Source organism: Aspergillus mulundensis (assembly GCF_003369625.1).
Source record: "Aspergillus mulundensis strain DSM 5745 chromosome Unknown scaffold_8, whole genome shotgun sequence".
In the NCBI taxonomy this organism is placed as follows: Eukaryota; Fungi; Ascomycota; class Eurotiomycetes; order Eurotiales; family Aspergillaceae; genus Aspergillus; species Aspergillus mulundensis.
The window spans coordinates 58,241-68,116 of record NW_020797896.1 but is presented as its reverse complement, the minus strand read 5'-3'; the positions used below and the strand labels follow the sequence as shown (position 1 = coordinate 68,116).

The 9,876-nt window shown below is 52.0% G+C and overlaps 4 protein-coding genes across 4 annotated transcripts; 2 read left to right on the top strand and 2 right to left on the bottom strand.

Moving 5' to 3' along the window:
* Positions 1–884: 884 nt before the first annotated feature.
* DSM5745_07441 (uncharacterized protein) lies at positions 885–1,793 on the top strand (the record flags this gene model as incomplete). Its single annotated transcript, XM_026749457.1, has 1 exon — positions 885–1,793. One exon carries the CDS (start codon positions 885–887, stop codon positions 1,791–1,793), a length of 909 nt encoding a protein of 302 aa, XP_026601489.1.
* A 158-nt stretch (positions 1,794–1,951) lies between these two features.
* On the bottom strand, positions 1,952–5,963 carry DSM5745_07440 (uncharacterized protein; the record flags this gene model as incomplete). The annotated part of the gene is made up of 2 exons (XM_026749456.1): positions 1,952–3,047; positions 3,097–5,963. The coding sequence occupies 2 exons, from the start codon at positions 5,961–5,963 to the stop codon at positions 1,952–1,954; spliced, it is 3,963 nt and encodes a 1,320-aa protein (XP_026601488.1).
* A 509-nt stretch (positions 5,964–6,472) lies between these two features.
* On the bottom strand, positions 6,473–8,468 carry DSM5745_07439 (RNA polymerase-associated protein; the record flags this gene model as incomplete). Its single annotated transcript, XM_026749455.1, has 4 exons — positions 6,473–7,186; positions 7,235–7,374; positions 7,426–8,159; positions 8,239–8,468. The coding sequence occupies 4 exons, from the start codon at positions 8,466–8,468 to the stop codon at positions 6,473–6,475; spliced, it is 1,818 nt and encodes a 605-aa protein (XP_026601487.1).
* Positions 8,469–8,998: 530 nt separating this feature from the next.
* On the top strand, positions 8,999–9,721 carry DSM5745_07438 (demethoxyubiquinone hydroxylase family protein; the record flags this gene model as incomplete). The annotated part of the gene is made up of 1 exon (XM_026749454.1): positions 8,999–9,721. The coding sequence occupies one exon, from the start codon at positions 8,999–9,001 to the stop codon at positions 9,719–9,721; it is 723 nt and encodes a 240-aa protein (XP_026601486.1).
* Positions 9,722–9,876: the final 155 nt, after the last annotated feature.

Genomic DNA, 9,876 nt, shown 5'->3' with positions numbered 1-9,876 from the left:
TAATAATAAGCTTTTTATATAAATTTACTTAATAATTTTAAATATACAGGTCTGCTGGGCAATTTATTAATTAATAAAGGTTTTTTTATCTAAGCTCCGCCTAATAATATTAAACTTAAATAAATTTAAGTTTAAAATTATAATTATAATAATTATTTTAAATAAAAAAATACTAAAGTTTATTATACTTATAATAACTTATTTAAATACTAAATTTATAGCTAGTTTTTATAAAACCACGCGTTATACCCTGGGGGTTATATTTAAGGCTATAAATATAATAAAAATAAATAGCTTTAACCTAGCTATATTTATTTTTATTAAATTATTTTTTAAAAATTATATATTAATAATCCCAGGCTTATTACTAGGCGGCTTTTAGTATTTAGGCTTTAAAGGTATATAATTATTTAAGGGGTAAAAATAAAAAGCTGTTATTATTAAGGTGTTTAGTATTAAATTTAATAGGGTTAATATTAGGGGCAGGAATATATTTAAAAATAAAGTTATTATTATTTTTAGGCTAAATTTTTAGTCCGTTATTTTTAGTATTTATAGCTTAAATTTATATAAAACTATTATATAAATCTTAGCCCACGGTTTTTAATAAAAATTATTATTAATTATATAAAAAGTTAAGACGTGGCCGACTTGGCTTGAAAATAAAAAAACTAGTTATTTAAACCGCTTTTTAATCAGGATTCTGCTTTATAAAACCCTGTTAAACAGTCGAATTACCCTGTTGAAAAAGACTAACTCCTACACTAACTACTCCATACTCCATACCCGCCCCATCTCCATCCCCACCATGACTTCATCTCCTCATCTGCTCCTTCTCACCCCGAGAATTTACAATCTCCCTCCTCCCCAACCCAGTTACCAAAATGCGCCCACTCCTCATAACCCTCGACGCCTTCAACACCCTCATAACCCCGCGCCTTCCCATCCCAGCCCAATACGCCTCCTCCGCAGCAAAACACAACATCCCCCTCTCCGCCTCAACACTACAACCCGCCTTCCGCTCCTCCTTCAAAGCGCTCTCGGCCTCGCACCCAAACTACGGACGCGAGCTTGCCCTGCGCGGGGACTACGCGGGACCGCGACAGTGGTGGGAGGACGTAATACGCGGGTGTTTTGAGCGAGCGTTGCGGGAGAATGACAGTCCCGATTTGAGGGGGAAAGCCGTGCCGGATGCCTTGGTTGAGGATTTACTGGACCGGTTCGCGAGTAAGAGGGGATATAGGCTTTTCGACGATGTAGGGCCGTTTTTGAAAGCGGTCAGGGCGCAGAGCAGGAAGGTTGTTATCGGGGTTGTCTCGAACTCGGACGATCGGATTTCGTCCGTGCTGGATTCGCTGGGTGTTTCTGTACGCGATGCACGTGCCGGCGAGGAGAAGACGGCTTCTGGGCATGACTTGCCTGGGTTTGAGGGGGAGAGAGAGACCAAGACGGCTCAGGACCAGCACCGAGAGCAGAACGACATCGACTTCATCCTAACGAGCTACCAGGTTGGTGCTGAGAAGCCGGACCCGTTGATCTGGGACGTGGCGACGCGTACGGCGAATCGATTGGCTGGTGAATCTGGATCTGGTACAGGGCCTGATGGCTGGGAGTGCATTCATATCGGCGACGACTACGGCAAGGACTATCGCGGCGCTGGTAATGCGGGCTGGGGGGCGTACTACCTGGCGCGGGATGCTGAGGCCGCCGCACAGGCCCCGGAGGGTACGAGGGTGATTACATCGTTGTTGGATCTTCTACCAAAGCTGGGAGCAAGTGATTCTCAACAATAGGCGTAGATCTACGGAGTAATAATGTGTAATATATCAATTGACTATCATAACGCAGTAAGTATGCCAAGGTATGTATGTACTCCATAATCCCTCCACCCATCCTATCCAGAAACGCCATGCAAGTAAACAAACCCTCGACTCAAATCAGCATAAAATAATTACTCCCACTGCCCAGCACCTCCCAGAGCCCCCATCCCGGCGCGATTGCCAGCATGCTTGGTCAAAAGCGCCTCAATATTGGACCCACGGTTGCGGTGCTGCGTACGCAACTGCCTCTCGCGTTCCCGTTCCCGTGCAGCAGTATAATAGTTAACGGAGCCCTTCTTTGCAACCGTCGCCCCAGGCGCCTTTGTCACGCCGCGCGAGGAATCAGTCGTAGACGTGGAGCTGGAGCTCGACGAGGCGGTCGTGGTCTTGCGCAGGATCGGCGGCTTAAACCCGAACGAGGCGGCCTTTTCGCTGGCTGCGCCGGTGTGGAAGGCCAGGCGGGTACTGTTCGAGGTCGAAGCAGAGTTTGAGGATGCTTGACGCAAGAGGGCAAGACGGTCGACGACGGGGCCTCGGGTGCGGCGGGGGTGTGCGAAGGATACGCCTGTTGCTGGGGATTGTTCGCGGGGGCGGCTGGTCACTAGGGGCTCCTCGGACTCATACTCGTTATCGTCGGCATCGGCATCGGCATGCTGCTGCTCGGCCTCATCGTCATCAACCGAAGCATCCTCCTGGAAGGAATCGTATTCAGGACGCTCGGTGAGGAACGAAAGCGTCTCGCGAATCTCAGCGAGTGTGGCAGGCTTCTTCGACATCGCACCGGCAGGCTTGCGGCGGAGGTGAGGCGGAGGTCTGTTGTTTACATCCTCTGCCGCAGGCTCCAGGGGCCTCTTCCTCTTGTTGCTGGTGCTGTCACCTTCTGCCGTCTCCGCTGCTGTATCTTGCGATTCATCCTGTCTCGCAGATTCTTGCTCGTAGCCCAGAAAATCGAGGCCGGCGTCGTCATCGTCCCGATCTTCGATGGCCTTGAAGAAGGCTGCCTTCTTAGGGTTCTCGGCTAGTTCGCCGACCTTGCCATCGGCAAGGAGAGCGTTTCGCATGCGGGCAAACTCTCTCTGCTTCTGGCGACGGCGGGCCAGTAACTCATCGTCTGAGTCGTCTAGGTCGAATTCGTCGTCGTTGTTGCGGCGCCGGCGAAGGGCTCCTGTGGTGATGTCCTTGAGCAGTTTTGCTACGTCCTTCTCGTCGGCATTTCTCTGGTGAAGGCTATGTGCAAGTTAGTAGGTGAGCAGGTATACGGAGTTGGTAGACATACGCATTCAGAGCAGCCAGCTGCTTCGCATCAACCTTTTCCCCGCTGTTGTCATTGATCATTGCCCTGTCGTATGCGTTCTCTTCATCGTCGGCATCATCGTCGCTTGCACCTCCCAGACCGGCATATTCATCGTCTGATTCCTCGGCAGCTTCTTCCACAACATCCTTCGCCTTGCTCTTCTGGCGGTCAAAAAGCTCAGCCTGTTTCTTGGCTTTATTTGAAGCCTTTTTCATCACATCAAATGCACTCGCGTCAATCTCAAAGTCACCCTCTTCTTGTTCCTCTACAGCAGAAAGCTGAGGCGCTTTTCCACGCTTCAAGTTCCTTATCTTCCTCGCTGCAACTGGAGAATTGCTCTGCTCTACGAGGACAGTCTCGATAGTCGAATGTGGCGGGGTGCCCATGAACCGCTTATTGGGGTCAAAAGGCGAGAAGACGAAGCCGGCGTCTTGCGTTGGGTCAGGGATTTGGGACATCTGGGACACGCTTCGAGCAGCTGGGGACTCCGGTACCCGAGATTCCGCCCTCCAGTGTCCTGTGAACGGGTCTGTGGAGCCGGCGCGTTGCTCCTGGCTGTCTTTGACAATGATTTGAGATTCTGGCACCCGGTCAATGCTCATCGATACAGGCTCTGGCAGTGAGTTAGGGATAGTATCGTTTGGCTGGCTCATATCCTGGCTTGTAGCAAGGGTGCCTGCAAAGGCCTGGGTTAGGCTCATTGTGGCCTCCGAGGGCTTGACGGGGATGTTAGGCCGCTCCACCGAGTTCACGAACGGGTTGATTGGTTTGGCGGGCGTCTTTGGTGTCTGGTCATCCTCCTCGTCCTCGTCATCGCTGAGAACTCTAGTAGGCCTCTTGCGTCTCTGAGTTGGAATAGTGGTTACCTCCAATTGAGGTTCAGCTGCCATCTCATCTTCGGACTCGCCACCGTCATCCTCGTCGGATTCATCCTCACCAGCCTCTGCATCAATCAGGTTTCCTTCCTGATCAGCGGGTTTACCTTCCATTTCCTCGTCCTCTTCTTCTTCTTCATCTTCATCCTCCTCGTCATCCTCCTCCGGGTCTGCACCACCTTCACCTTCATCCTCCGAGCCCGACAGTTCAAAATCGCTATCATCATCATCACCACCGTTCTCCTTCTTAGCTGCCGCGCGTTCCTGCTTCGCAATCTGCTCACCCTCCTGTCGCGCCTTTTCAACAAGATTCTCCACCTCGTCTTCGAAGGCAGCGCGCTCAGCGGCTGTCTCGATTATAACACCCTTAGCACGGAGCTCCTCTATCCTCTCCCTTCGCTCCTTTCCTGCCTGTACCTTCGCTTGATACAGTAGACTCGCCGATAACTCTGCCGAGTTCATCGTGGTAGACTTCCGGGACGGCGATGTAAGCTGTGCCAATGCTTTCAGCTTGAACATGGACGCTGGTTCTTGCATGTTGCGTGCCGGGAGGTTCTCAAACGCTGCGATGCGTCGGCATTTGGCGGGCGATGTGACAATCTCGAGGTCGCTATCCGAATCGTCCTTCTGATGCCGAGCTACCTGGTCTCGGGAGAGTCGAACGCGCATAGGGGCTGCTCGTAATGGCAGCTTTCCTTTCTTGGCGCTGGAAAGTCCGATACTTGGTTTGGCGGTCTTGTCCTCTTCTTCACCAAAGACCTCTTGAGTCTCCTCGGCCGGTGCATTCAGAAGCTCTTCTGCAGTCGGGAAGACGAAATCCTCTTCCAGCTGCTCCTTGGCCGAGTCATCGGGGGCGTCCGCTGGCGACAAAATAGGCGAAGTTTGCGGCGTTTCCTTGTCTTTGTGCGCTTCGACATCCGACGAGTGCTGTGATCCTGCAGTGGTCGAGGAGTTGTCGCCAGGCTGTTCCGGCGCAGTCTGTCCCTGAGGCTGCATAAAGTTGAAACGAGCAAAGAAGCTCTCCTTGGTGATCTTCTTTTTCGTCTGTGCCTCATGAGCCAATTGCATGTTTCTGCTCATTCGCTGCGTCTCGCGGTTCATATCCTCAAGGGCTTTCTTTCCGGCCTTGCGGGCAGGGCGCGCCTTCTTGGGCGCTTTCTTCTTACCAGAGCCGCTATCATTCGCACTCTCGTCGTCAGAGAACATGTTGGCGTTGAGTGCCTCTCGTTCCTTCGCCTTGGCAGCCTTCTTATCTGCTTCAGCGCGCTCCTTCTCCTCACGCTCCTTTCGCTTCTGTGCAACGAGCTCAAGGAATCGGCTGTTCCGTTTCGGCGCTGCCTTTTCGTCCTCTGAGCCAGATGCCTCTCCCCGCTCCTGTTCTCCGTTCGGTGATTTTGCCGGGGAAGACATGAAAAGTGGGGAGTATGAGCGCGCACGAGACTGTGACCGGATGGACTCTTCATCCTCATCGCGCGTCTTTTGAGCTCTCCGTCTCGGTCCAGCCGCAGGGAGTTCATCATCAGAATCCTCGTCCTCATCCTCATCATCGTCTGCCGCCTCACGACGCGTATTGCTCGAATCCTTCTTCTCTGCTCGTAGACTTTTCAATACTCGCTCGAACGCCGATTCCGCGGGTGGCTGTTCTGCTCGGGGTTCTGTAGTTGTGTCCTGGCCCTGTAGACGCGCAGCCATTCGGCCTCTAGGCATGATTATATCTTCGTCAGAGTCTTCGTCCTCCTCGTCTAGGTCCATATTGAACGGCCGCGTCGTGGTGTTCGTCTTCGTGTTTTCTTTTGGCGAATTCGCGGGCTTCGCGTTCGATTTCGGCTTCGTTGCTATTTCACTCTCGGAATCCGAATCGCTGTCGAATGCTGCCAGCATGGCTTTGATTTTTCGCCCCGGAGTAAGCATCTCTGGGGAGTTGGCGGCCGCGGACGCGGACCGTGTCGACCGGGGTGTTGATGGGGACGACATTGTGAAGGATTATGTGTGGTGAAGTGTAAGATAGAAGTATCGATCAATTGGAGTTATATGGGCATCTTGGGTTCCAGTAAGGACATCAAGTTGAGCAAGGTTGTGTGATGTTAGTGCTGGAGGCTGCGTAGGATCTTAGGTGGGCGGAGAATGCACGACGCGCTCTGGACCGCGACCGCGTCGGTATCGGAGCACCGCCGAGATGACAGTGTTCTGTCGCCTCAGGACTTAGGCATCCACGACTAAGCTACAAATGTGTTGTTTTTCAACTTGAAAAGTGTAGCCAAGATATTGAGATTTTTAGTAGTACAGTCCGATGCAGTAAGAGAGAAATAACGCCAGACAAGAACCATCCCTAGAACAGTACAGGAAAGGCCAAAGGTCAAACCGCTGCGCCTGATGCTTCACCGTCTCGGTCACGGTTGGTATTCGAAGTTAAGCCATAAAGCATGATAAAGAGGGGGAAAACAGCAAAAGAAAACTTGCTACCGCGAAAGATATCCAAAGTTCTAGATGTCAATATCAATTTCGAGATCCAGGGCGGCGATGTTCTCGTCGTCCATGTTCCGGTGACGGATCTTCCCGCCGCCTCCCTTGGATTGCCTGTTCTGCGTGTTCTGCGAATTGGAAGGGGTGCTGCTTCGGACTGGCGTGCCTGCACTTGGTGTGCCGGGAGCAGGAGTCACGCTGGGACTTCCGTTCTCGGACTTTGGAGTCCCTTCGTTGGCATCGTAGTGAGTCTTTGCTCGAGTCTTGACGCGTAGAAAGGGGTTCAAGGATCCTTCTCCGCGGGCAGCGGCGGCAGCGGCTTTCCGACTAGCCTTGCGCTCCTCTATCTGTGCACGACGGACATTCTCATAGTTGAGTTTCTGGTTCCGCAGGTTCAGTTGGGCCAAGCGCTCGTGCTCGGAGATCTTCTTCTCAGGACGGGGTTTGGCGTTGTTTGTGCCGAAGTTTGCGAGCTCAACTTGCAGTCTGCCAACTTCATCGTCGTCACCAAGCTCCTGAGCAATCTTGAGCTTCTTCTCAATGTCGACTCGCTTAAAGAATGTCGTCTTGGTGTCTAGTGATCCTTGCTTGCGCAGTTTCTCGTTCAACTCCTCGCTGGTGAACTGGTGGTTGATCAAACGATTGATGTCCATCACCTTCTTGGCGAGCTGGGATTTAGTAGGCATCTTGCAATCCTCGACTGCCATGACCTGTCGCCATCGGTTGTATTCAGCCTGTCGATATGTTAGCTATGTTAAGACCAATGTATCACAACTACATACTTCTGTGAGCGGGGAGTCGGAGCAAGCAATAAAGGGAAACGCGCGGGTGGTTTTGCCATGGGCAAGAACAGCGTACTGATCCGTCGAAAAAGTTCGACCGTTCGCATTCTCCAGGCTGTATTTCTTTCCTTCTTTGATTTCTGGCGGAATCGTTAGCTGGCAGCTCTTAGCAAATCGGCAGCACTGCTCACCTGTAATTTGAGCAAGGCGATATTCGTTGACCCCATGGTCGTTTGGTCCAACGCTCAGACGGACATAGCAACCAACCATAGTAGATTCGAACCCAGGGTAGAAGCAAACCTGTGCGAAGTTGGTCCTGCCTACACGAGCTCGCTGAATGTCGCGAAGTTCAGCCGGCGGGTCATCCTTGGGAGGAGATATCGAACGTTCACGATCATCCCATTCAACCTCGCTGTCCCCATCTGCATCCTCGTCGGAGACTCGAGATCTTGACTTGTTGTCCTTGGTCGTAGTATCGCGGCGGCGCAGTTCATCGCGTTTGCCCTTTTGCTCTCGCTGCCTCTTGTACGCTTCGATGGCCTCTGAAGCTTCGCCGACCTTGCGACCACCGAGCGTCGTCTTTTGCCGAGAACTCTTGCGGCTGCCTTCGTCCAAATTCGCAGCACTGGCCTTGCGCTTGTTTTTCTTCGCTTTGCGAGCCTCCTCCCGCTCTCGAGAAGCCAGAAGACGACGAAGAGCAAGATCCTGGCTATGGCGATCTACCTCTTGGGCACGCTCAGACAGAATCTGCTCTCGCTGAATCTCAGGCAAAGCCATAATCTCTTGCTTGTCCTTTGCGGAATGATACAGTTTCTCGTATGGATAGATCGGGCCCTCATCTTCCACTCCTGCGTCCGAACCCTCGGAGTCGGAGGGCGCCTCTGATTCAGACATGCTAGCTGAGTTAAGAGAATCGGCAATAGAACTAATGTTAGAACGTATCCTGTCAGTCCAAGCTCATCACACTAAATCCAGGCGGGAGAGGTAAAAGAGTAAAAACGCACATTTCGCCATCTTCTTCCTCATCTTCGTCTCTGCGCGACTTGCGCGGACGACGGACGGGTTTTGCAGTGCCTTTGCGACCCATAGTGGACGTTGGTTCGGGAGATTGTGGTGAGGAGGAGCGAGCTGGAGATGTGGAAGGAAGCTTGCGGGGAGGGGGGGAAGCCTCTTCATCTGAAGAGGCGTCGTCTCCCGCCAAAGCGAGCAACTCAGCGTCAAGGTCATCGGCCATGGTGAATGTGCTGACAGCCGGGCAGGCGGCTGGAAAGTTCCAAGGTAGTTGTGTTACTAAACTGAATCAGGAAAACACAGATGTCTTAGCGAGGGAGTTCACTGAGTCAGAGTGAAAATCTTGACTGAGATGAAAGTGAGTGAATGGCCCCTGAGCAGCTGTCGCAAAGGGTGTCCTTTGTGGCAATACTTAAACAAGACAGTGTGAAATGAAAGGTTCGCCTAGAAAAGGACACAAAAAATATATCAAGGAGCTTAGGTAGGGCAGAATGTAGCCAGTCTATACTGCAAAGTGAAAGGACTGTTAAACAGAAAAGGCAGGTGAAAGAGTGAAGTCTGGAGGGAACAGCCAGAATTCACTTGGGACAATTCTTGGGGGCCCAGAATGACGTCCAGCCACAGGCCCGCGTGCCGGCCCGAACTGGTGATAGGCGCGCGGCTGTTTTCAATGGGACCACTCACTCCGGCCTCGGGCTTGTCCATGTTCTCATTATTATTATCCCTGCAATATTCATACTCACAGTTGTCAAGATGAAGTCCTTCACAGTGCTGCAGAAATGCTCTAGACCAGCAACTCCGCTGGTCCTAGATTTTCTGGCCCCGTCCACCATCCGCTACCGACAATACCACGCAACGCCATCCTCCGCGGCAGAGCCCCAGTCAAGTCCGAAGCCAAAATATGTCCTCAACAAAAAGCAGCGAGAATTCCTCGAGAGCGCGCTTCGAGTTAATCAAGCCGGCGAATTAGCTGCGACGCTGATCTATACGGCGCAGACGCCGCAGGTCGTCCGCTCGCACCCACACCTACGCCCGTTAATGAAGCACATGTACGACCAGGAAGCCGGCCACCTCAGCACGTTCAACAAGATGATTGCCAAGCACCGCGTGCGCCCGACAGCAATGTACCCGGTGTGGGAAGCTGCAGCGACATTCCTGGGTTGGTCGACGGGCGTCATGGGACGGGAGGCGGCGATGGCCTGTACCGAGGCTGTGGAGACGGAGATCGGTTCGCATTACAACGAGCAGGTCCGGGAGATTCTGTCATGGGAGGCGGATGCGCAGAGTCGTGGGGAGGAGCTGGATGATGAGTTGAAGGATATGCTTGCGACTTTCCGGAGGATCCGCGATGAGGAGCTTGAGCATCTGGATCATGCGGTTGAGAATGATTCGAAGGAGGCGCAGCCGTACGACCCGCTGGTCAATGTTATTCGACTTGGATGCAGGACGGCCATCAAGATCAGCGAACGGGTATGATTGATTAATGACTCGGATTGGCTAGCAATATTGTATACTATTTCTAAACATGTACCATACATATATTGGACTCTTTTTGGCTAGACGGATCCGTGCTGTCCAGCAACAGGAAATCTATTTTGATCTAGCACCATGGGTATACGCATAAAATCCAC